Source organism: Danaus plexippus, chromosome 5 (assembly GCF_018135715.1).
Source record: "Danaus plexippus chromosome 5, MEX_DaPlex, whole genome shotgun sequence".
NCBI lineage: Eukaryota > Metazoa > Arthropoda > Insecta > Lepidoptera > Nymphalidae > Danaus > Danaus plexippus.
In genome coordinates this window covers 5713433-5738747 of record NC_083539.1, presented here as the reverse complement: position 1 = coordinate 5738747, position 25315 = coordinate 5713433, and the positions used below count along the sequence as shown (strand labels likewise).

General features: G+C 32.3%; 1 protein-coding gene across 3 annotated transcripts in view; it reads right to left on the bottom strand.

The window, feature by feature from the left end:
* LOC116769180 (homeobox protein abdominal-B-like) overlaps positions 1–25315 on the bottom strand; it is a 58991-nt gene that overhangs the window by 4020 nt on the left and 29656 nt on the right. For 2 of the 3 annotated variants that reach the window (XM_061529500.1, XM_061529499.1), the window contains 4 exons: positions 18864–18929; positions 7085–7173; positions 3644–3690; positions 117–719 (listed from right to left, as the gene is read on the bottom strand). In XM_061529500.1, coding sequence (XP_061385484.1) covers positions 117–719; positions 3644–3690; positions 7085–7095 — 661 coding nt within the window. In that variant the 5' untranslated portion in view covers positions 7096–7173; positions 18864–18929. The remainder of the gene's footprint in view (positions 1–116; positions 720–3643; positions 3691–7084; positions 7174–18863; positions 18930–25315) is intronic. The other variant, XM_061529501.1, reaches the window with a different exon arrangement.

Here is a 25315-nt window from a genome sequence, read left to right as displayed (position 1 = left end):
TAAGCACAGCTTTGAGTACAAACAGTAAAGTTTAGTAAACGGATGTTAAAAAACGTGAGCTCGAGATTGTGAGTGTTTGTAAATATATAAATTTAATAGATTTATTGTATACTAACCGGGTAGAGCACTCGGAGGTGGGTAAGGGGCGCTAGATACCGATTCTGGCGCGTAGTTCCGGAGACCATAGGCATCATGAGAGAAGCCCGACGCCTCGGAGACAGCTGCCCGGCGCTCCTCTCCGCCCACGTACGACAGAGGCTGGTCCCCCCGCGGAGCACCGTAGGGGTAGTTCCAACAGGGCTGCGAGAAACCTTGATGGCAGCCGTCCGCGTACGGCTTGTACTCGCCACCACTCGTCGGCCAGAAAGGTAGCGCTGATTTCCGTTCCCTCTCCACCGGGAGATTATAATAAGTCGGCGCCGTAGGGTACTGGTGCTCGAAGGAACCTGGTGCATCAGGCGGGTAACCCCAAGATTGTTGCGCGTGACGTATGACACCCGGTTCTGGCTCATATCGTTTGGCCGGTATGTGAAGCGGCTGAGGAGGGTTGGAACCCACGGAGGCCGGCGAGGCGCTGGAGGCGGACGGCGGGGCGGCGGCCGGCGCTGCCGGTGGTGACCCGCCAGGGGGGGACGCGTGCGGCTCCTCGTATATCGCGCCGCCGACGCCGTTCATCATGCTCCACCAGGCCGGGCCGGCGGAGTGCCCGGAGGCGGGCGCTGGCGACACGGCAGCCGCGTCGCAAGCGCCGAGGCCCCCGACATGGTTGTCAGGGTACAGGGTGGCGGCCGGGCAAGCCACGGGGGAGCGGGGAGAAGGCAGCGGTTCACGCGCGCGGGCACATCGCACCCAGCGTACACGCGCAGCACATGAAAATTAAACGCGGTTCCCGATTTAGCTTGCCAGCCGGTTAAGACGCTGTGGTCACACTCGAGGCGACTTTGACAACGCTGACTTTGGCACAGCGCGAGCCAGGTCTGTGATGTACACCAGCAATTATTATTAAAACCCAGTCCAAATACCACAGGGAACAAGTCAAATTGGAGAGAACTATCGCTTAATAATTTTTGAAAATTTTTAAGTTCAAAGTTTGTAGCACAATATATTAATAGTTCGCAGTGACACCGAGTTTCGTATATCGTAACGCGTTCGCGTGTAAGCGGCTATGAGAAGCGCGCGGTCGGCAGCGCGGTCGAGCGCGGAGTGGCAGCGCAAGGCGGTGTGCGGCGCGGCGCACACACGCGCGAACACGCTCCATCTAGCGGCGGGCGGACGAACTAGAACTGCACCCGTAGCGCCCGCCCGCCCGACATGAGACTACACTTTCCATTCCAACTTTTTCATTCTCTGACCTCAAGTAAAATTCATTTTGTAATTTGTCACGAATTATTTTTATAATTGCTATAACAGCAATATATTTCTTTAACTAACTTTATTTTTAGACTTAAATATACATATATGAATCGAGGTGTCTTTGAATAAAATCAGAGGATATAAGGCATCTCGCTATTGCTTGAAGGCTGTTAGAACAGTAGCTCTGTAACGGGTGCGGGTGCGTAGTAAAGCGATTAATGGAGGCAAAATAGCCATAAACTGCCGTTTAACCAAACTGCAAGCGTCACTCGACCATCGAGTTGCCACCAATAAAAAACGCGAGACTTTATGACGGCAACTCACTCACGTTTTATTGTGTGTATAAACTTAATTTTATCGTCTGTTAATTTTACCACAAATAATCATAGATACTATTTAACCAGCTATCAATTCGTATAAAACGAGATAGTCTGATAAATTATAATTAAATATGTATATATAAAGATACTACCACGTGTATATAAATGTTTTCTCTATATTATAACCATGCTAATAATTCGAAGTCAGCACTTCTTAGTAATCCAATAACATAGGTGATAAGGGCGGCACCCTTCCGTCCTTACACCGGTCGAGTCAATGGGAACAATGCTTTATACAACCAATAAATCTGCTTACAATATTTCACACCTATACAAGTACGAGTTCTGTTTACACAAGACACGACTATAAAATATGTCAGAATGACAAAAGCAAAACATACATAGCGCACTAAGTAATGTCATTAGACGTGTTAACAAATTCTTTGCCTGTTATTATGGTAATTGAAAACCAACTTGTCAAAATAATATATGACATTTCAGCAATGCACTAATTTCCCACACTTAAAATTATTGTAACGCAACAGAAGTCGTTAAAAAAATATATCTATAAATTACGCGAACTATGTAGGTACGTGGGTCTATTTTATTATGAGGATTATGACTAAACTTTCATAAAGCAGGTAACTTTCTGAGCCATATCACATCTTACACGAAAAGCACATGTAAGACTTCAAGGATTGTTTTGCTTTAGAAAAAAAGTAAGTATAGAACCGGCAAAAAATATTTTAAAACTGGAGAAATAATGATTGACCCTTAAAGTTTTAGTGTATACGAAAAAATATATACATTGACCAAATATATGGTAATCAGAGAATCTGATCTCTTTGTGGTATCTCAATTAACAGATTGAAATTTATGTCCCATGTTATTTATAAAATGTATTTAAACAAGAAACTGAATACGAGGCGATTGTAACAAACATACGAACAAGTGCTGGGCTCGTCTATAAATATTTACGTTTGGAAACTGTGCAGGCCAACAGTCGGCCATATTGTACGCGTAAATAAAAGTGCGCTTTCTTATCTCGAACATGTGAGTTACGCAAATGGAATCGAGGCTACCGCCTGTATACGATAATACATAAAATAATCACTTCTAGTTATCCCATGACTATTATATCAATTATAAGAGAAAATACTTAGAATAATAATATATAAAAGTCTTGTCTCGAGTACTGTCTTATATATGAAAGATTTTAAACTGTTTTTCACCGTACCCCAAATTTTGAAAATCAAATACAAGGTTCGAAATAAAAATATAAAAATAAGCGTTCCATGTTCAATAACTTCAATATAATTTTAGCGACGGGCACGTAAATGTCAAATAATATTATTTACATACATTTACATCCGATGTATAAAAGACTCGATGTATGTAACACGAGTCGATGCTTTCTCTTATCGGAACGTGAATCATAAATTGTCAAACGTAACTTATCATTACCGAATTCATTTAAATCATAAAGGTTGTATATATTTGGACTGGTTTTTATATGAACATTCAAGAATAATCATTATATGTACCTATTACATAAGTTTATTATCGTGCAAAACAATGTCCAGTTATCACTGAAGGCCGTAATTGTGTCAAAAGATCATGAACCGCTAATTTTACAAGACGTTAATGATAGTTTATCAATACTAAGTGTGTGATAAAAAATAAACATCGAATGCTTAATTCATATTAAACACGTGTATTAATCGTTGCAAGGTCGTTATGGAACGTATTAGATAGTGTTGCGGAAACGTTAAGGAGATATCAGGTCTGACGTCACAGATATTATTTTTAAATTTAGAACTTCTAACACCATAGCTTAAGTTAGGAAAAACTTTGTACGTTCTTGTATATTATATGATATACAAAAGTTATTTCAATTTATAAATTACTCGTATATTTTCTATACAGCAATACGATTTTTTTTTCAAACAATATTACTTTCTGATAGTCACCTTGTCGTAAACTGGCTAGCGAGCTTTGCGTGAACGGGCAGGGCAATCTGTAAAGAAATCATTAAACAACGATTAATAAATGTATGAATATAAATTATAATTAATGTTGGTATTGTTGTCTATATTGTGAGTTTTGTTCAGATTATTATGAAGCCTTTTTAAGATCTTTCGAGAACGTCTTTACATAAACAAACCCTCGAAATCTTAAATAACATTTATGTTATTATACTTCAGGCATTTTTCTTTGTTTTTATGCAGTTCTTATTGATACTTTTTATATTAACGACATTCAGATAGAAAAAAAAAACATGACTTAAAAAACTAAGATGTGAGCAGTATGTATAAGATTTTAATAATCTAACGTGTTTATCAAATATTAGTCATATTAAGTAATTAAATTAAACCATTTTAATTGATCGTTATCAAGTATAATAGTTATCTATTTTATTTTCGAGCCAAGCCTCGCCCGCCTCCCATCCAGAGCTATACGAAACCACCATTTTATTTTCTTACATAGCTCGATGCCAAATATAAATAAATCCTTTATAAGTCATTCGATACGGCGCAAAGTCACGAAGTTTACATAAAATAGGTGATTTGCGCCGATTGCCACGGTTTTTTTTCGTGTTCCATGGGTGGTGTGGAACGCACCAGACCACTTATGTCCCAACCCGAAAAAAACATGTTTACAGGCTTCTTTATTTTAACGATTTCTCTTTTACTAGATGCTGGTCGTAAACAGCATTTTCAGCTTTGTAACATTAACCGTGATCCGTTATGATCGATTTAACACAGATCAAATTATACACACACGCTTAAATGAATATTCCGTTTGATAATGTACTTATATAAGGTTGTTGGTGAAGTATTCCCAAACCGCCAACAAACTAATTATCTCGAAGGCTGAAGAGACTAGAAGTTGAAGTGAAATAACTTAAGTCGTTCTCCCTAAAGTTTGCCGACGTGTTTATTTAAGTTGGAGGCAGTCAAAGTCAAAGTTCTTTCTAACTCGCATCAGACTGTAATGTAGTCGGACATTTTGTACTATATTTATTTTTCCTCAGTAAATGACAGTAGAACGATGGCACCGGGTACTTGAGCTGACATTTACGACTTAATTCCAAAGCAGGCCGCAAGCCAGTCGTACGGGTGCATTAAAACCATTTTAATAGGACCTTCCCCTAACATGCGGCCCTCATTTAAGTTGCACTGAAAAATTGATCATAATATATTTCGAAGGTTCACGTTAGTTTGGTTAATGATATGTCTCAATAGCACCGATGACAGGACCAGTTTGTATGTACATTATCACTGTCAGGTTGTTTATCTCTGACAAGAGCACTTCTCCCACGCATATACAAATTATGTACTGGCATTATCTTAATACATCTGTGTACAGGGTCTGAAAAATAATTTTACTTGTGTGTTTCTATGAATTAATGATCAAATAATGTATATGTGTGCGTGACAGACATTTACAATAACAATATCGAGGGAGAAGTCCAAGAATTTAATGGTGCGAAAACTGACTGGATCATATCACCCAGTTTACGACATCATGTAAACGGCCGATTCATTTGCAATTCCAACTGAGATTTAGCAACGCTCCGTTGTTACTGAAAGTCAAAACAACGATCCACATCCAACATCCAACATCAAACATCATTACATAACACATTTTCATTCAGTATTCCATATTGAAGCGCGTAAACTCTTATTATGTATGCAATATTAATATCACGATATAGTATAATTCTCAATTTTTTTTGTATAATATTATTAATAGGTAATAAATTTCTTACTTTAATCAATATGTTTTCAATCCCAATTTAATTTTAAGCTCAATTAAATTGTTAGCTCTGTGAAAGGAAGGTCTCTCTGGACCATTCTTTAAAGATGACTCATTGTAGTAACATCAGGCTATTACGTCAGTTCAATTTAATACTTCAGTTAATTCAAATCGTCATACACAGGGATGTAGTGTGCCCAATAGAAATGTTCGAATAGTAATACTTAAAAAACATACTAACTAACGATCTGCTGGTGGTCTTATTGAGTATTCATTCTGAGGTTGATCTTATCACCAAGGACACAGGGATTTGTCAGTACGGAATAGATCGAATGATAGCTAGTTTATAATTGAAATTTCCACAGCGTTCTTCTAACACATTTAAATTCGATAAACGTTCAATAATATACAGAATATAGTTTATTTCAAATGTCTACAATAACATATTAGATACACAGCTTTAAGTATCAATGAGGTCGTAGTTTCGTATAAAATAAATAAAATATTTTACTAAAAACGGTGGAATGTTATTAGCATATGTTATACCTATATAATTTATCGATTCTTATAATGAACAACGACAACTCAATTATAATTTTTATATATATATATATTAAAATTCGAATATTATTTAATACGGTTATTCAGTTTTCATCTTAATTTACAATAAAAATAACATACAATCTCTATTTTAAAAAGGTCAAATTTATTAATTTATTATTATAAGTATTATTTATAAGCAAATTCGGTCGTAACATTGTGTTATAGGTATCTTTTATCTGAGAATAAATAACTCAAATCTCGTAATTACTCCACAAAGACGATGCTTTAAAAACTTCTAATATTTTACATGTAATGTATTCATCAAATCTGTATTATAATATAATATATGTTAATAAAAATAAAATCTTAGTAATTTATAATGAAATTAGCTTCATGAAAATCTATGTCGTTCAAACGGAAACATTTGCTAGGTATACCTACTGAATAAATGTACTTATTTTTTAAGTTCAATTCTTTAATTATAGTCCTCTCCGTGCTTATTTAAGGCTCTATATAAGTTAACCTCAAGGAAAACGGCAAATCCTTACCAAAAAGCACATGACACAAATGCAAATGCATATATATGAATTTCGGCCGCGTCACGATTCAGTGCACACCTTCGTAAGTTACCTGGCTCTTTAAATGCTCGCATCAAGCTTGACACGGACGTGAGAAAAATTTAATACTGACATATTTAAAGGCAAAAAGTTTCCTTGCACTATAAAAAGCGTATAATTTTGGCAGCGACGGAAAGATATCAGCTGTATCTAACACAAAATGTAAATAAACACGCAACAATATAAATACTGTGTTTTTTATAGTGAAACTTTCAAAACACGAATAACACGAAGTATGACAAAAAAACATAGTTACGTTTTGTAGAACAGAACACTATAATAATGAAACCAAAGGGGTATTAGTGCAAGTTTTAAATATATAAAGACTTTAAACAAATACTGTTCGTATTAAAAGTAACTTATTAGAAACAGTTAGAGTTAGAAAATAATATATAATATTCTGTAGCAATGCTTAAGTATAGTACATAATTTGATGACTTTAAGAATTTAAAATGTGCTATAATATAATATAAATAAAGTTGAAAATCAAACCTTAGTATCATGTTCTGTGTAGCGTCGTCTCCTCACCTGTTTGTAAGGTCGTCGAGGCACGCCGCACCCGGACCTTACCCGCAACACGCCTGTGACAAAACAAAATACATCTATATATCAAAACATCGATAAACTTCATTACAGCACTACTTTTAATCGATACAAATATTTTCCTATATACGTAAACTTGTATGTATAAACACGACGATAAAGACTATAACTAAAGAAACGGAAACAAGTAATGTATTGTTATGCTTATAGTTAAACAAGTAACATTTTCACCCTACAATCTTACATTGTAATACATGCTACAGTAAATTAAATAGACAAGCGTATAGATTGCTTTTTACATTTTACAGCTGTAACATTTATAATTTTTCAATAGTTTCGCTGTCCTCTTACTAAAACAGTCGGTAATAAAATGCTGTCTGAATACAGGGTTAAATGTTATTTTATAGACGTAATTAAGAAATATGATATATTAGACTATAACCTTTTCTCGTTACAGTTCGTAGTAAAATACTTTCTCAACATTTCCTAATCTTATTCTTAAGTTAAAAACCTTCTCTCATCTTAATGAATGGAAATCGTAATGACAAAAAAGAAATGTAGAAAATTATATTATAACCGGGAACAGGCTGACTTTAATCCAGGGAGTTTAATTTAAAACTCAAATCTTAATAACTCAATCCGATGCATCTATTTTATTTGGTATGATATAAATTTTAAGTGTCGGGCGGTAATATAATTTAAGTGGAGTCATCTGATAATTTGGTCAACACCTTCATTATTTAGAGCATCTAACAATTTAAAATATGTTCCTACGTTCCTTGCTCTGACAACTTTATTTATATCAATGTGTTAAGTGTGAAAGAATATTCGTCTCTTATATTTATATTGTAGAGAAAGATTTTAGTACATTTTAAATGTTACAAAGCTCTCAGCAAAAATGGAAATGGCGTATCCCCAATCGAAGGCTCTAGAAATCTCAGCAATAAATGCCCACAAGCGCAAATTTATTTTTATCGTCTGTTCCACTTAAGGAATAAGATTTAAAAAATGTTCCCAATTTTTTTTCCGTAATATCATCGCGTATTCTTTCTTTGGAGGGCGTAAAACGTTTATAGGATTCGATTGAATGCGGGCGTGGAGATCGCATTTATGAAATTAATTTTAAGTTAGTATACGAATGTTTGGTAAGTTAAATATAAGATAAAAATATACCTAACATTATAAGAAACACAAAAAAGAACCGACGCCATATAAAATTCTTGAAAATTACTATGTGAGTTGTCGTACAGTTTACATAAACTCTGCAACTAAGAGATGCAAAAAGTAAATTGCGCTGACTTCTTAGAAATGCAGTATCAAAGATCTCGTCCTGTTTACGATGCACCGATCCACAGATAGCCTTCTACAGCGGACATAATGAAGTCATTTGATTAAGATAAACATTTACACGGGATTTTTGTTCCCTACATAATTGAATCCGTTTTTATTAAGGATGATATTTGCTTAAAGTTTTCAGTTGTTAATTTATAAACAACTAATTACAGTACATACAAGATTCCAGGTAAGCTAAACAAATCCTGGTTTTTCTTTAAATAACCTCGAGATATCTTGTTTCGGCAAAAAATATAGATGAAGTGGGTAATGTTCCGCATTTTTAATGCGATGTGTTACGTTTTCGTCGAATAAAAATTTCAACAAAGTTTACAATATATCACATAACAATTATAAATATATTGAAGTAATTTGTTAGATTAATTAATAAATACAAGGTTACGTTACTTCATGGATTTCCAAGATCTACCAAGGAATTATTCTTTATATCAAAGCAATAAATATCTATATTGTTATAAAGCTATTATTTTATTTATTTGGTTTCTTAGAAAATGGTTACGTCTTATAATTCTATAATGATGCAAGTAAGGGGCAGAAAAAAAATTTTACAACACAAAATCTAAACCAAACACTTGAAAATCAATTCCAAATCACAACAAAGATTCTGAAATACGTTTAAAACAATTTTCTTCGTGAAATTGAATTGCATTATGAAACAAGTTCAAATCATTTATTGCTTGTGCAATACGAGATAAGGGGTGCGGTGATATACCGCATATGTCGACTGGATCGTGCTTTATTAAGTCGGATTATTTAGGAAAAGCAATATTGCTCGTATGAAATCTGTGTCTGTATATATTCTCTACATATATATGGAATATGCAATATAAAGGTTGTGGGTGTAATAAGATTTGAGTTTGAATTTTTAGTCAACAGTCTAAAATCTCAAAATCTGCTACTCGATTTTAAGCGTATGTTTATGCTACAAGAACCAACTTCTAGCAGTCATCTAAAACAGATACCTATACAATAGCCTATACAATAGCCTGTAGTATAAAAAATCTCGTTTTACTAAAAAAAGAAATCGTAATATATATATATATATATTATAAATAAACAATTTACTTTGTTTCTTAATTAAATCATTATCCTAAACTGGAAGGACAAATAAAACTATTCGATGCCGGGGATTCATAGACGGGTTGTGGATTTCATTGTTTAGGTTTGAGACGTGTCCCTCATATCAAACAACTGTTCCTGGAAGGAGTCTCCACATATCCGGATATTGAGGACAACAAAACATTTATGTACTCCCATTTATATCTGAATATATAAGCTTAATAATAAAGCCAGAGAAATAAACAATATTAGGTGCTGAGTCCAAAATTATGCCAGCTTCGTTCCTAATTTTGGTACATTCGAGATGAGCTTAACAAGAGCGGGTAGCGGCTCGCTTTTCATCTTTGAAGCGCAACATTTACATTTTCGTCTCATTTATTTGCTATTTCGGGCACTCCCCCCTCCCCTGTACTCCACATTTCTCCCTCCATTGAATAAGTCTTGGCGTGCGTCAGACGAGAGTAAAACGGAATTGGGATGGAACGCTCTATAAAGTCTAATTAACTTTGAAGTGAATGCACAAATGTAAGGAAATATAAAAACCGCCGTCGAGATGAATTTACAGCTTCAGGTCGTTTGTTTATTTACTTCATATATAACTTAATTATAAAACAGTTTAGATTGTATGTGAATGGACGATGAACATCCTTTTAAATGAATATAAATCATTCTTACAATAATAAACATAAATCAGAACGTTCGAATCGTTTAGCTTAGACTTAGTGATAAAGGAAGCATGTAGAGGCGTGATCAGAATTTAATCGTACGATTTCCAGTTTTATTAAGATATTTAAAGAGAAAAAAATCCCTCGGTATTGATATTCAGCGGTCGTCAGATATAAAAATAACGCGTCCCTTTACGCAAACCTTTTGTCTCGGGGCGGTTTCTTATTAGAAATAATATCTCGCCACCCTCCTGTTTGTCATTCGCCGCTTGCTTTTAGCAGGATGCAACTGTTTTTCGTGGTCGGAATCCAAATAAAATAGCTATATAGACAAATTAATTATATATTATAATAGATTTTATTTATCCACTTGAATTTATCTCCTTACAATTAAAATATTTAATACTGATGACGTTTCTTTATAAAACGTCTTATAAGAATAGTGGTGTTCAAGTTTATTCTTGTGTTTGATATAAAACACTATTTTTATAAATATCTTTTTATATATATAAACTAACTTCATTTCTCGCAAAGCAGATTCTGTGATAGAAAAACTGTGTGCCACCCTCGAATATAAATCGCCTTGTTATATTTTCCGGAACATTTGGATTCATGGAGTTTGTGAGGCTTGACGACATGATTTCTTAAATATGTTTACTATATTTAGAAATACTATAATATTAATTTATATATAAAACACACAAATAGTGTCCATCAGTGTTATTTAAACTTTAATGTTATTTATAGTTTGTGTATTTTTTTGGCGTAGCAACATTAATTAAATCTTAAGACGTAAGCAATGTACCTACCAAACATTTTGAGCGGAATTAAAGTATCTCTGTAATATGGCTGGGAATGTTTTCACCCCTCCGTGGGTGTTATAAAAAGCTTTCAATGAGGCTATCACCCCCGTAATAATTATGTTAAGAAATGTAAAATTTGTTCATAATATGCGTAAAGAGGCAATAGATGCTTTTAATGTCACTATATTTTAAAATAATAGCCTAAAATAATACGAAAAAATTGTATTTCCATGTTCACTTACGCTTCGTTAAATTATTATGTACCAAATAAATTAATTAGTAAATATTTTAAGTAATTCAGTAGTAGGTATTTATTTAGTTCTTCATTGATATTCGGATTGCAAAAAATATGTTGTAACATTTTTCTGCCTCGGTAAATCTATTTTTTTTTTTTGATCGAATAGCATATATTTACATACATCATTGTAAGCAACAACGTAGGTAGAAGTTTTACGACGTTATTGATAGATATACCAACAGTTGGTATAGAAATATGTAGGTTAAAAAAATAAAGTTCGCGAGTAGTAAATTATGATAATATATATTTTTTTTAAATTTGTCCAGATAGCCGAACGCTTCTTAAAATAACAAAGACATAGGATAAAAATGACAAAGGAAGGGGTACAATAGCTCGGTTACGTAACAAAGAACAAAGGGTGAAATGGTATGAATATGAATGAATTACTCGGTGAAATTGGGCCACGCTAAGATATTATCCGTATATTTTGCTTTTAAATTTAACTTGAATAGAAAGTTTGCGAGATGGCAAAGCGAACGAATATCTCCATAGATATTTAACTATGATGTTTTTAACGCAACGTAAAAATGTAATGTAAAACATAATCTGTTATAATTTGACGTCATCGCCTTACTAAAGTAGGTACATTTTGTTATATAAATCGTATTATAGATACGTATTACTACGTAACTAAGCAAATATCAATACTTGGCAACAAAACGTATAGCTTTCAGTGGGATTAGATGAGCCAACGTTTTACTTGAACCTACCTAATTTTCTTACATCCGTTCCTCGATTGTTCCGTCCCGGTATTTATTAAACAGCCGAGATCCCGACTTACTTGAGGACAAAATAAGCCCCGACCTTGTAAATGAGAGCCCGGATTATATTAGATTGTCTCTAAAGCGTATACCTTCTAGCTGACTGTCTTCCAGACAAATAAGGTCTTTATTTTATAACCAATAAAACTTACAGTTCATTTGAAAATCTTGAAGGATTCAAAACGATATATTTATTTGAAAACGCTACAAATGCATGCGATATTCGATATACTACATGGCAGTTACAAGTGCTGACCTACACAAGGAATGTATCATTCGTATAAAAATATAGAAAAATAAACCTTATGTTTATATAAACGCTTCATAACACAAATCTTATATTCTAGGTACTAGAATTCATATTAGCATGCACTATTTCAATATGAAAGACTTGTTTAGATCGGATTATATGTGTCCTTGTTTGATAAATAGATGAGGATGAAGATATATACATACAAAACTATATTAAAGACACTAAATGGATACCTAACTATACCAACATTTACTATACGAAAGTGTAATGCCATAGTAACTAAAACAATTATTATTTTTAAATTCCATACTTATCCATAAAATTCATACAAAAAAAAATGCATACACTAATAATAGTTTAGTGCATGTATATTACAAAAATATTTGTCCATACATTATAGGACCTTCATAAATCGCACTATTTACAACGCAGCGTCGTAAGAATTTAAAAACTGTTACATTCGATATACAGGCGGCTTTTAACGGTGATTTCTTAAACAATCGATTTAATTCAGTAAAATTACGAGACAGTGGATTGTCAGTTATGTTTGTGGAGTCTGAATGTGCCGAATCGGTGAACGGCTAAGTGCTCGTAAATCTTGCAAGCTCTCCGAGGATGAAAATAAGCTACATGACGCGATTGCTTTCCAACAAACTGACTAAATGTGTATATATAAATATATACTTACGCGAGATTTTGTTAGAGTTTTTTTGTTAATGTCATATATTAATTATAATAAATTGTAATACTCAAAAAATAAATTGAACCCGAATCCCAAAGCAAAACATCACTAAAATAAATTATATAAAAAAAATATTAATCCATTGATCGATTATAACAAAAATAACAAATCCTTAACAAATAAAAAAAAATATCTCGATGCTATAATCAAGCGTGTGATAGTAACAATGAAATGTATACTTTATTACTACCGTAAAGGGTTTGAAATGGTTTGCGTGTGAGTTCTGTAATCGGGCATTCGGAAAGAAACGGGTCCAAAACGGGCTCCTTTTATAAATACGCGGCACGGCAACCATGTTGCCTGGCGCGCCAATCAGAACAATCCTCCCAGAGAGACGAATATGGCGGAGATATGGACATTATCACTCCCTATTATTATATCGGATTATTGAATGGCTGGCGGATATCTTAGTGAAGATTGAAATTTCTAAACGTAAACGTCTGACTCGATACGACGAACACGCAATCCATCGTTACAATATAGTCATTATGACCCTCTAGATGATTGGATTTCAAAGATTTTCGACATGTATTTTTATAACCAACGTGCAATGGAAATATTTCTGGAACTCTATATTAATAATTATAATTACAGTTTTAGAAGTTACTATCCATTTTAAGAATGATTTGGAAATAAGAAAATATATAATATTTCTATTGTAGTTTCAGCCAACATATAGTATTATTAAGTACGTACACTAAAATTGTATGCACTAGATAGCACTAGAAATAGTTTTTAATGCCGCTTAGTATAAATTAGGTGAAAAAGTCTTAATTTATTAAGTGACTAATGTTTTTACAATAGCGAGATAACAGGCTAAGTTTAAGTGGTTATTTATTCCAACTTGATAAGTCTGGTACTGAAATGTACGAACAGATGTTCGGGTTGAACGACCTCCACGCGAAGCTCCATCCTCTTGATTTATTTATGCGCCTGCGCAATCAATGTTACAAGGAGTCTTAATGCACTAAAAATAATATTTATCAACGTTTCGATATAATTCTAGTTAACAAATAGATTAATTCAACTGTATTAAAATTAAATAAAAATAAAATATATCTAGTGACTATTTCTTTCAGCGATACATTTATATCCATAAATTGACATTTATAGACAGGTTGGAGGGTTCTTGAAGAACGGAGGTGATTTAACAAAATTACATAATAAAATGAGTAAAAAGTATAAGAAGGGCGCGGCATCTCTCAAAGACATTATTATAAAATGTAGCAATTTAAATTCAAACATAAAACCGCCTACTGCATCGAGACGTATTATAAAGTTATAGGCAAAACGAATTACGTCGGACACAGCGCTGTAACGTGAGGGTGAAGACTCAGGTGGAAATTAAGTGAAACAGTTATACTAAAGTAATTTATAATATAAAAAGATTCAGACGTTAACGGCAGGTGCTGCTGTAATGAACATGAAGTGGATTATATTAACAAGTAGGTAATCTATTGTTGGGAGGCATTGTTATAGTATTTTACTACTATAGTAGAATCGCAAATACGGGTCAAGTTAGTTGAAGTTGAGCAGTAAAAACTTTCTTTGTTATTCGATACTATCGGCAAAAGAACTCTTTAGTGGGTTTTATTTTGGGGAATTGCAAGCTAAAGTTTAATGACACTGGAACCTGTACCTATTAGTATTTACGGTTTTATTAGGCACAATTTATTTAGGTACTAAATTACATAGAGCGCTACCAGCTCTATTTTCTTATGAAATATGACTCATATATTAATAATTTGAAGCTAAAATTAATTTCAGTCTAGGCATTCGAATTATTTAGGTGTATTTTATTTTATAACTTCGTACAAGAAATAAAATTGAAATTTTATAATTATCCGAATGTAAACTCTTTCGTCTGCTGAGAGAACGAAATATCTTCATTTTATTACCAAGCGATTTTATAATTATAAGGTACACTGGATGGTACGCTGCGGGCTACAATTACAAAATGTTCCACAGCGATCTAATTAAAGCGTTTATCCGCAAAATTCCGTCTCAAGGTAACTTTGAATATTCTACCCGCCAGCGATAATGACTTGGTGAATTCTTCGGATATCTCTCCGTTGCCAATGATCTTAATTCTCCCTTAAATTGGAACGACTATATCTTTTACCGTCACGCATTAAATACGAAACAAACACATCTTTTAATTTATGATTTATTTCCATCGCATTCCTAAACGGTGTGTTGTTTTTATAATGAACTCTGTGGACGATGATAAATTAAGTTTTTAAAGACATCTAAAAATATAACTTTTGAAGACAAAACAAATCCATGTAATCCCATCGGCGACGCTTTAGGCATGAACTGGGGATATTTAACTAAAAGTAATATAAAACAATATAAGAGCCTTAAGAGTTCGCTACATAAAGCTCGCCCCGAGAATAAATGGATTACTTATGTCCGCAGCGCCATCTAGCGGGGGGTGCGCGATACTCTATGAGTTATTGTTATTGCTGGGATTTCCCTGCTTCCGATATGTTTTCACTTACATCCCTCTTGTAAGGAAACACATAAAAATATAAACGAATTATTTTATTTAACAACGCGTTTTAAGATACAAATGGCTTGCAGGCTTATTCAATTTGAAACATATTACAAGTTAGCAATTATAACTTAACTAATCTAGAATGAATGACTTTTCATAAATTGAGACATCATAACTAGATGGCTAATAGTAAGGAAAGCACTTTTCTTGTTAATTATACCGGTCCTATCTATAAGTAGTAACAGAAGGCCCGGCTGGCTTATTAGCGGGGCCGTAAATACGTTAGTCGTCGGACGTATATTTCATCGGGAACTTCGGAACACCCGCGTCGTCAGTGATTGCATCATCGGATTCGTTATCAGAATAATTGTGGATGTAAGATGTTATTTGGTACAGTCGTGTGAAAAGACTGATAAATAGAAATAAATGTATGTGACTTATACGTATTTAGCATATATAATATATACAACTTTAAAATCAAAAACACTCACATGAGATCTCAACGAATCAAACGAAATGATAATTAAAAAAAAATTTAAACGATTTAATGTATTAAAAAAATATATTAAAATGTATAAATGCGATCATGTTAGAATAATTTATAACTTGTACACATGCGAATTCACTTAGCGATAAATTAAGTTGCGATAAAGCTAATTAAGGTCGTTTAAGAACGTTTGTTTTTATTGTTATTTAAAAAAAAAATACGTACGAAGGACCACACGCCGTGGACTGTGCATTTGTTTAAATAACCTCTCTTTAAATATGCATAAGAAAATGCGCTCTTTATTATATAAGATACCTTCTTATTGGCACATTTTTGCTATAGTTTATAAAAATTTTAATATATCTGTATCAATATATAATTAATGTGAATTTAAAAATATATCTAAATTAATTGTAAAATTTTTAATTCCTATTTCATTGCCATCATTTCATACATATTCAAATAAACTAAACTTAACCCATTTTATCTTATTTATTTATATTACCTTATATTTTTTTTTTAATATTATTTAATTACTAAATAATTAGATTATTTTTCACAGCTAGATGTTTTAAAAATCAAAGTACCTACATATACCTACATATTGTAATTCAAGGAATGTAATAAAGGCCATACTAAAAAAAAATTTAAACCTTCAAAATAATTCCATATATAAATTAAGCCAATAATTTATATACTTCATATACATTAAATAGATCAAAGCTAACATATTATGTATGTTTTTTTTCTTAAAATAATATGTGACTACAAACAAAAATCTTACACATTCCTACGGCCATCTGGTTTTCGAGCCTTCCAAAAACCATTGGCGTGTCGCCAGCCGTCGCTTGCGCAGTGGATAATTCACGTTTTCATTAACGTTATATAATACATTTTAACATCACACGTAGCACTACTTTCACGTATAAAATCCTAAACAGTACTGACTGCTGGTTAGCTTTCTCTTTACTAGCAAAAAAACTGATTTGAATTTTCATACAAAACTGGACCATATCGTTCTTAGAAGCATCCGTGACATTTTATTGCCGTTTTGTCATCTGTTCCTCATAGTTGATGTTAATGTTTGTTGTGCTCTAAAGAATTTATAATAAAGTTTTTCAAAGTATCGAAATAGTATGGACTTTGAGTCCCAGTTAAGTTTAATTTTGAAAGTCCCAATATTTACATATTAATAGGTAGATGGTACCGACGCTTTGACCAGGATTGTCAGCAAAGAAAAAATCTTTACATTAAGTAGGTATAACATATCTCAATGAATTTATTTTAACAAGTCACAAACAAACTTGATTAATTATTTCAGATAGAAACTTAAACATAGTACAGGTATATTAAGCAAAATATTTAAACTATTTATTAATTTCAAAGGGAGTTATTTATTTTCTCTTTATAAACAGATTCGGTTATACATATTTGTAAAAGTACTTGTGTTTATCTTGTAATAAGAAATATCTATTATTAAATATGCACCTAAATATATTAAAAAGACAGTAGTAATAAGTTATATATACTTTAAATTTAAATATATACAAAGGTAACTAGTTTATAGTATGAAGTTTACGCACCGATTTCAATGTGAAAATTTAAGCTAATGTTTAACATTAGATTTTTTTTTATTTTTAGTAACAGCGCCATCTAGCAATAAACTCTTGAACCACTATAAAGTTTTCAATAGCAGAGAGAGTTTTATGAATGTATTAAAATGTAGAGCAGATTGTATTAATTAAGTTGTAATTACTTAAATCAATAATTGTTGTAAAACAATTCAAAATGTTTAATTTCAATTTGAATACATTTTTATTTAAATTAGTTCTATGTGATACACTATAAATACGTTTTTGCAAAGTAAATATTGTATGTTAATAAATAGATAAAGCAATTCTGAAACATACTTTAATAAAAAAAATAGAAATTTTATAATTTTTATTTATAGTTTATGACTCAAACTATCACGCTTCCAAAACAAAATATAAGAAAAGAATTTTAGTCCATAACAACTAAAATATTTTAGTAACAGCGCCATCTTTATTATATATGAAGAACTTTTGAGTCAAATAAAACAGATGTAAGCAACCTGTCAGGAAAGTTTTAATAGAACAATTAAAATTGAGGTATTAACGAAGCAATCCTAGATTTTTTCATTATCATGTGTTCCTATTGTTGGAATTATAACTTTCAATTTATGTCTTGTAATTATATTCTTTTTAAGTGGATTATTTTGCAGTTCAACATTTTATAATTAACAAACGTACTCATCCGAATCCTGATTATTCAAAGGTAAATAATAATAATAAAAAACAAAAAAAAAATATCCATTTAGATTTAATACGAGAAGATTATTTTCTCATCCAAACATATTTCTTGAAACTGTTTCTTATATCTGATCTCTTTGGGACCTCCCTTACACTTCACGTATAACAATAATACACACACACACGCATCTTTGCATGAGTGTCGAGAATTTCAGGTGCCATACCAGTTTGCCTCGACGCCATGTTTGTTTATCTCGTATCTCTTTCTAACATACGGAGTTCTACATTGGTTGGAGGAATCGGAGAACATTACGCTATCTCCTTTGTTCAGAGCGGTCGCATCGATAGCAGATTGGATTCTCACGATTTGAGAAGGGGAATAAAGAATTTTAAAGCTTATATAACAAAACTTTGGCTGCATCCAATGAACTCTAGTCATGGCGTCAGATGCATTTGGTATTCGATGGCCGAATGAAAATGTACGATCTTAAATTATTTAATAGAATTAATTTGTATACTTTTTAAATTTAAAATAATTACCTTTGAGGTGACGTCCTGCAATGTTTTTTTTTTATTTCGTTCTATTTAGACCATCTTGATTAAGATCTGGAAACAAAAAAAAAAAATAATAAAACATCACCAAGAAGTATGAAGTAAGAATGAAGAATGAAAGAAATAAGAATGTAATACAAATTCACATTATCATTTCTCGTTGTTTAGAAAAATAATAAATGTAAAAGGTTAACAATTATAATTCCGATTATAAATAAATAAGGTTGTATATAAATTATAAACCGGTATGTATAGAATTTAATCATCAGTAAATAGCACAGACATTAATACGTCCCTTGCATGGACAAACCTTGAAGTCGCAGCTGTAGAACAAACAGGTCTATAAATATTCTGCACTTACAATAATTTACAGCTGCCAGTGAGATAATCTTTACTAAGTGCACATTTCACTGAAAGCCAACCCGACCACTTCAGTTTACTGTGGACTAAGCAAATATTAAATCCTCTAAAGAGCTCTCAGTACACAACAGCCTTACTGTATTTATCAATTTTAATATTGTTTTAATAGTCGATTCATTACACATTATGGCGACATTTAAAGCACTGTTTGTTTTTCACGTTATAAATTGTTTTATTATTTCCTAGCTCCCAGTGTTGTCCTCTGGCTGACGGCTGAGGTTATAAAATTATTTTTTTTTTCTTTTCACAAAGGCATTATAATAAATTATAAAATATATATCTATGTTGTATAATCTTATTAGAAAAATCTATAGGTACCTATAGGAAATAAAATGAATTTTATTTAACAATACCAAAATTATAAATTATATATATATATATATATATATATATATATATATATATATATATGTAGGTATATATGTGTATGTATATTATGACACATATCATTTTACTGTGAAAATTTGAAGAAAATTATCTAAAGAAATGGAATGTCTTACGAAAGTGTAGATAGAGAACTTTTGTATGTGTATTTGCATGATAATGTATTGCGGTAGGCCTCATTTGTGATATATGGACACATCAAAATCAATTTACCGGCCGTCAACAGAGGTCAAAAATCCATACATCCATCCATAAATTCATCCATCCATCTATCCATGCATCCATCTTTATATCCATGATTAACGCGCTGTAAACCGAATTTATTACGAGACCGTCATTACGCGCCACCGAATAACTAATCACCTATTAAACAGAATTTAATTCATTCACTGTCAAATACTAAGGAACACTAAGGAACATACTTTATAAAAATATATTTAAACAATGTTTTAATTTTAATTTGCCGTTAAAACAAAAGGTACAATAGACCATAACCTACCGCAAAAATGTGACATTACAGGCCGATTGTTTCATTGTTTATCGAATAAAATTTATAGTATCGAAGGTTATGGGTGCATTTAGTGGTTATTGACCTTAAAATTGCCTGATTACGGTGTTTTTAATGGACGAGCGGTATTTTGTTAATATAACATTTCTGATAAGCCTCGGAAATGTTCTGTTCGAGTTGCGAATACGTAATAAAAATCATAAACATATTCGACTGAATAATAGCTTGTTAAATAACAGCTGCAAATCACGATTACAAAATTATTATATGATTTGATACGAAGTATAAAATTAATTACATAAAAGCCAAGCCATTGAAGTATATCGTAGTGAAATGTCTGATGTATTTTATGTTGCAATGTGTAATAATTTTAGAACAACAGAGCAAATAATACCAGAATAGATCGGCTCGGATTCAATGTTGTTAAGGCGTACCATTCAAAGGCTGTGTATCACGATAGCCCAAACACCGGTTGTTTAGTGATGTTGTAAATCAAATCATCAATTATCGACAAGCGTTTACACTCGTGACGCCGCCATGTAAACAATCTGGACGTTTAAACTGCTACCTACGTTTTACTGCTATTCGATTTGGGGGAAAATCGATTTTATTCGCTCGCTTTCTAATCGATTTAAGCATAGAATCGCTCGAGAGATTCTACATTTTTTAGACTAGGAAGCTGTTGGCGGATACGGTTGGAGAACAGGATAGTTTAAATATAGTATGGCTTATTTGTTTAGCTGTTCCTTAACATATTCTTAATAGGTGATACATTGATGATATTACTATTAGATCCGTCCCTTTATTTAGGTATTGGGATATTGTATGCGTTAATGTAGGTATACTTAAATACAAAAGGTACCTTATATGTATGCAATTCTGTTTAATTGTAGAACTTAACAAAAATAATAAGGAAAGTGTAGATACCTATTTCAAGTTTATTTGTTTAAATGACAAATATATATAACTTAATTTCTCTAATTCTGCTTTGATTTGATTAAGTTATGTATAAAGTATTGTGTATAAGGTATAAGTCTTTACCTTTTCAGACAGTATTAATAAAAGTTTGGAAAAAAATTAAACATTGTTTTTTAACTTTATAACACGAAGGTATATTTAAAACTTATATGAAATTACTAGAACTTTAATAGTGATCATAGAAGATAAATTAAAGAAAATTACTCACGGAATGCATACGCGTTCAGACACATTCATATAAATGGTTTGAATGTGAACTTAACAGAATATAAAGTCACTCTTAATTCACAACGAGTGCACAGTGAAATGTCATCAACTAAACTGAGGCGGCATTCGTCCTCAATTGTATCACATATTTATGCCGCTTACAAAACAGCAACAAATTGATATGTTTATCTACAAAGGACAATAAATTCATTCATCTAGAGCCCACCCTTTAGCGAGGGGATCCACCCTTCTGATTTAAAAATTACAAAATATTACATAAATAAAAGCGTCAGACTTCCAGCGATTCCCTTAGCTGTTTGTGAACCCAGTTCGGAAGCAATAGCCTGCGAGGGTTAAGTTTTAAATGTCGGATATATTTCATAAATTTTTGTATGTTTGAATATCATTATAACTATGAAATAACACGGGTAGAGCAAAATGAGAGTTCGCACTCACGAAATAGAATCCAATGTTTAAAAGAATTTAAATCTATATATAAATCTATATAAGTGTTAAAATCGTTCCACGGTAAATTTCTTAATATTGCGTATTTTTTCTTAATATTTCGTTAAATACTGTAATAAAAAGTTGATATTAATGACTCAATTTCTTTATTTGAGGGTTGATAGCCCGCACGAACTTTTCACACACAACCCTTTTATGAATAAAGTTTATGAAGTGACGTTTCATGTGGAAGTCAATGAGGGTGTTCTATGTTTTCGTTGAACTATATAGGTTGATGGGAAAAGTTTTAATAGGAAGCCCATGTAATTGCTGTATTCAGTTGATTGGTGTCGAGGGACGGGAAGGCTGATTGTCTCCCCTGACACTATAATTCTAATTAGTTAAGCATATATACATAGTAAATCAATTAACAAATAACTTTCACATTAATTTATATATTTATATAAATATAAAGGTATTATTATAAAAATCATTAGTAACTAAATACGTGAAAGTAACGGCCCAATCACCATAAAAGTACAGCTTCAAAATCCGAGTGGTACGCAGCGGATTCGTATTACTCGTCGTCTAAATATAAACATTTTTTGTTACCGGTTAGTGTGAGCACTAATTCTGAATGTTTACGACTGACCAACCCGTTCCAGATATCGCTCCCACGCCGATGTCCCTTCATACGGTGCGACGAACCTTCCCGGTCAAATATTCACCTACTACAATACTTAAATGGTTCTGCAGCGGAATATGCAAGATTGATTTTGTTATTTAGTGATCATAAAATATACATTTTGTGAACACTTATCGTTTTATCGCATCAAATTTTAACAAAACCGCCGACGTATTGCGTTTTATATGAAGCGGTGGTGTGATTTTGACTTTTATTTAAATGTCGCTTCTAAATTTAAAATCCTTTTTTAAATCTAATAATGTTAGTGTGAAGGTTCTTTATTTTTTCTACCTACGCTCTGTATACTGTGTGTATATTACTTTACATGTATTAAAGAAAAAATAAATAAAGTATAAAATTTATCGATTTGACTGCTATTGGATAAAAATCCGGTTTTTGGTGTATTCGGATTGGTTAAGGGAATACTTGATCGTAACTCTCTCTGTAAGTGCATTATCATGTAACGCATAAAAGTAACCAGATATTTGTCTTTCCTTTTTAGGACTCTTTATGTAACCACAATCTCGCCGGTTCGTACATTATCAACGTAAAAAGTACATTAATATTTAAATGACACCATTCGACCACTATAAAGACAGCTAGCTTTAATACATACAACTGAAGATTTAAGGCTTGTAAAAACTACACAAATTAAATTCAGCAATAACTTGTTGCTTTCGGAAGTAATAATCTCACACAGGAACTCAATGAAATACGAACCATAGAACAAATGTTTTTTTAATCACATTGTAAAGCGGGCACCCGTCCACCGATCATAAGTTATTCGTTATAAATCCCAACTTTTTATGTACCACTAAACTGTTTTATAGGTTATTAACACGTGTTAAAAGACTAAAACATTTGTAGAAAAGTCCGATCATTAACATACAAGTGTGATAAATTATAGATATACTTACATTCAAATATTTACATTCGTATGATGAATAGTCGGGTAATTGAGGTTGTATTTTATATTTTATAGTGTTATAATTGAGTTCACTGTAAAGGAAGCTCTCTTATCACTGACTGTTACTTAATTTCTTCAGAATTCATTTGTACTTGACTATTTATGTTGGGAATATATATAAGATTTTTAATATTGAGTATTTTAGAGAAATAAAAACATAAGCGTAAAGACAAGTATAGGAAATGTTAAATATTAGCAGGAAAACTATTCCTATAATTACAAACCGTCCTAGACGATCCTGTAAAGTAAAAGTATTTATGCAAGCAGTTTATTATTAGGTTAACGAAATTAATTTGTAAAATTTAATATAACTTAACATGGCATTAAATAAACATTAATAACCGACATAAATCAATTATTCGTTTCAAACAGTCAACGACTTTTAAATCGTAATAAAATTTACAAACAGCAGTCAATTTATTTATTGCCTTAAAGTTGTAAAACGATATTACACGCCATAATGACGTGTGTTATTGGCATTTATTTCAACCATTTCACCATCAATGACCACTTCAACGTTTATGATAATAGTTTGATTAGGACCAAATAAAATAATTAAGTCTACAAATTTAATTTAATTTGAATATGCTCCGACAGTCCAAGCAAAGCTTTCCGATGAGTGCGCTAATAGTAATACATAATACTAGAATAAAAACTCGTATATATCAAAGGCAACATTCTTGACAATTTATCACATGCTTTGGGAATTATAAAGCCTGATTTATTTATTGCTCATACAAAATGTCAACAATGAGACCATTTTAAAAGTGAAACGAAAAGGATTATTCAAAGGGTTTCCAAGCTTTGTAGATCCGTCCGGTTATGCAAATCAGTACGCTGAAACCGAAAGTTTCATCCCTAGCTGACAATAGCACAATAGTTACGTAATCTTTTCATAAATTATCGATACGCATTAGGTAAATTATTACCCCATTGTTAAAATATAAACGCCCGTTGTGTTGAAACAATACCAGGACCACGTTCGAGTTACCCCAAACTTTTAAATTGTAACCGATTTGCATAACACTGCTTGTAATATACTGGTAAAATATTTTGATATTCTGCGGTAAACGAAAGTTGTATTCGTTTTCGAAGGCTTTACATTAGCATGTAAATAGTTTGAACGCTGTATCGGTACAGACATCGCGTGTTACGTTGTTCTGTTATGGCTTCACGAGGAACGTGATCACGATAGATATGAGATATAAGGCTCGATCGTGTCATACACATTTTGATAATGCGTTACTAGTGTTGTGATTTATTTTTAAGGTGTGTCGTGTTACCGGATAGTTAAGTTTTTTACTGCCGCGATAGTGAGGGCTGAGTGAAGTCTATGATTTGTTTATCGGTTATAGCGACGCGTCGACAGGCAGTGACGCCGTATCAGCGGTTCGAAGTAGGTTTCTTTATGTGCCGTCTTTTGTGAACAAATTTTAATATGAATCATCTCTGGTTGTGAAGGGATGCCATGTTATGAGTTCAAAATAACACACAGCACTTTTGAATGTATGATATTTTTACTTATTTACGGCTTATATGAATTTAAACTTTCTTCTGAAATACATGTATGAAGTATCCACAGGATAAAATTAATGTATATTTATTATTCATCTTATTTAATCTTGAAATTATTATTTGTTACATTATTTGTAACAAATTACTTATATATTTGATTATGTTTTGATTTTGAACGAAAATTACCGAAATATCTCTTGAAATCAATTTTACACTCATTGGTAGCTACTTGGTCGCGGGATAGAGTAAGTTTGTAATAAAATTTTCGATAGCATACAATTTTCAAGATATAATAAATACATCCCAAGAATACAGACTCCATTGTGATGCAA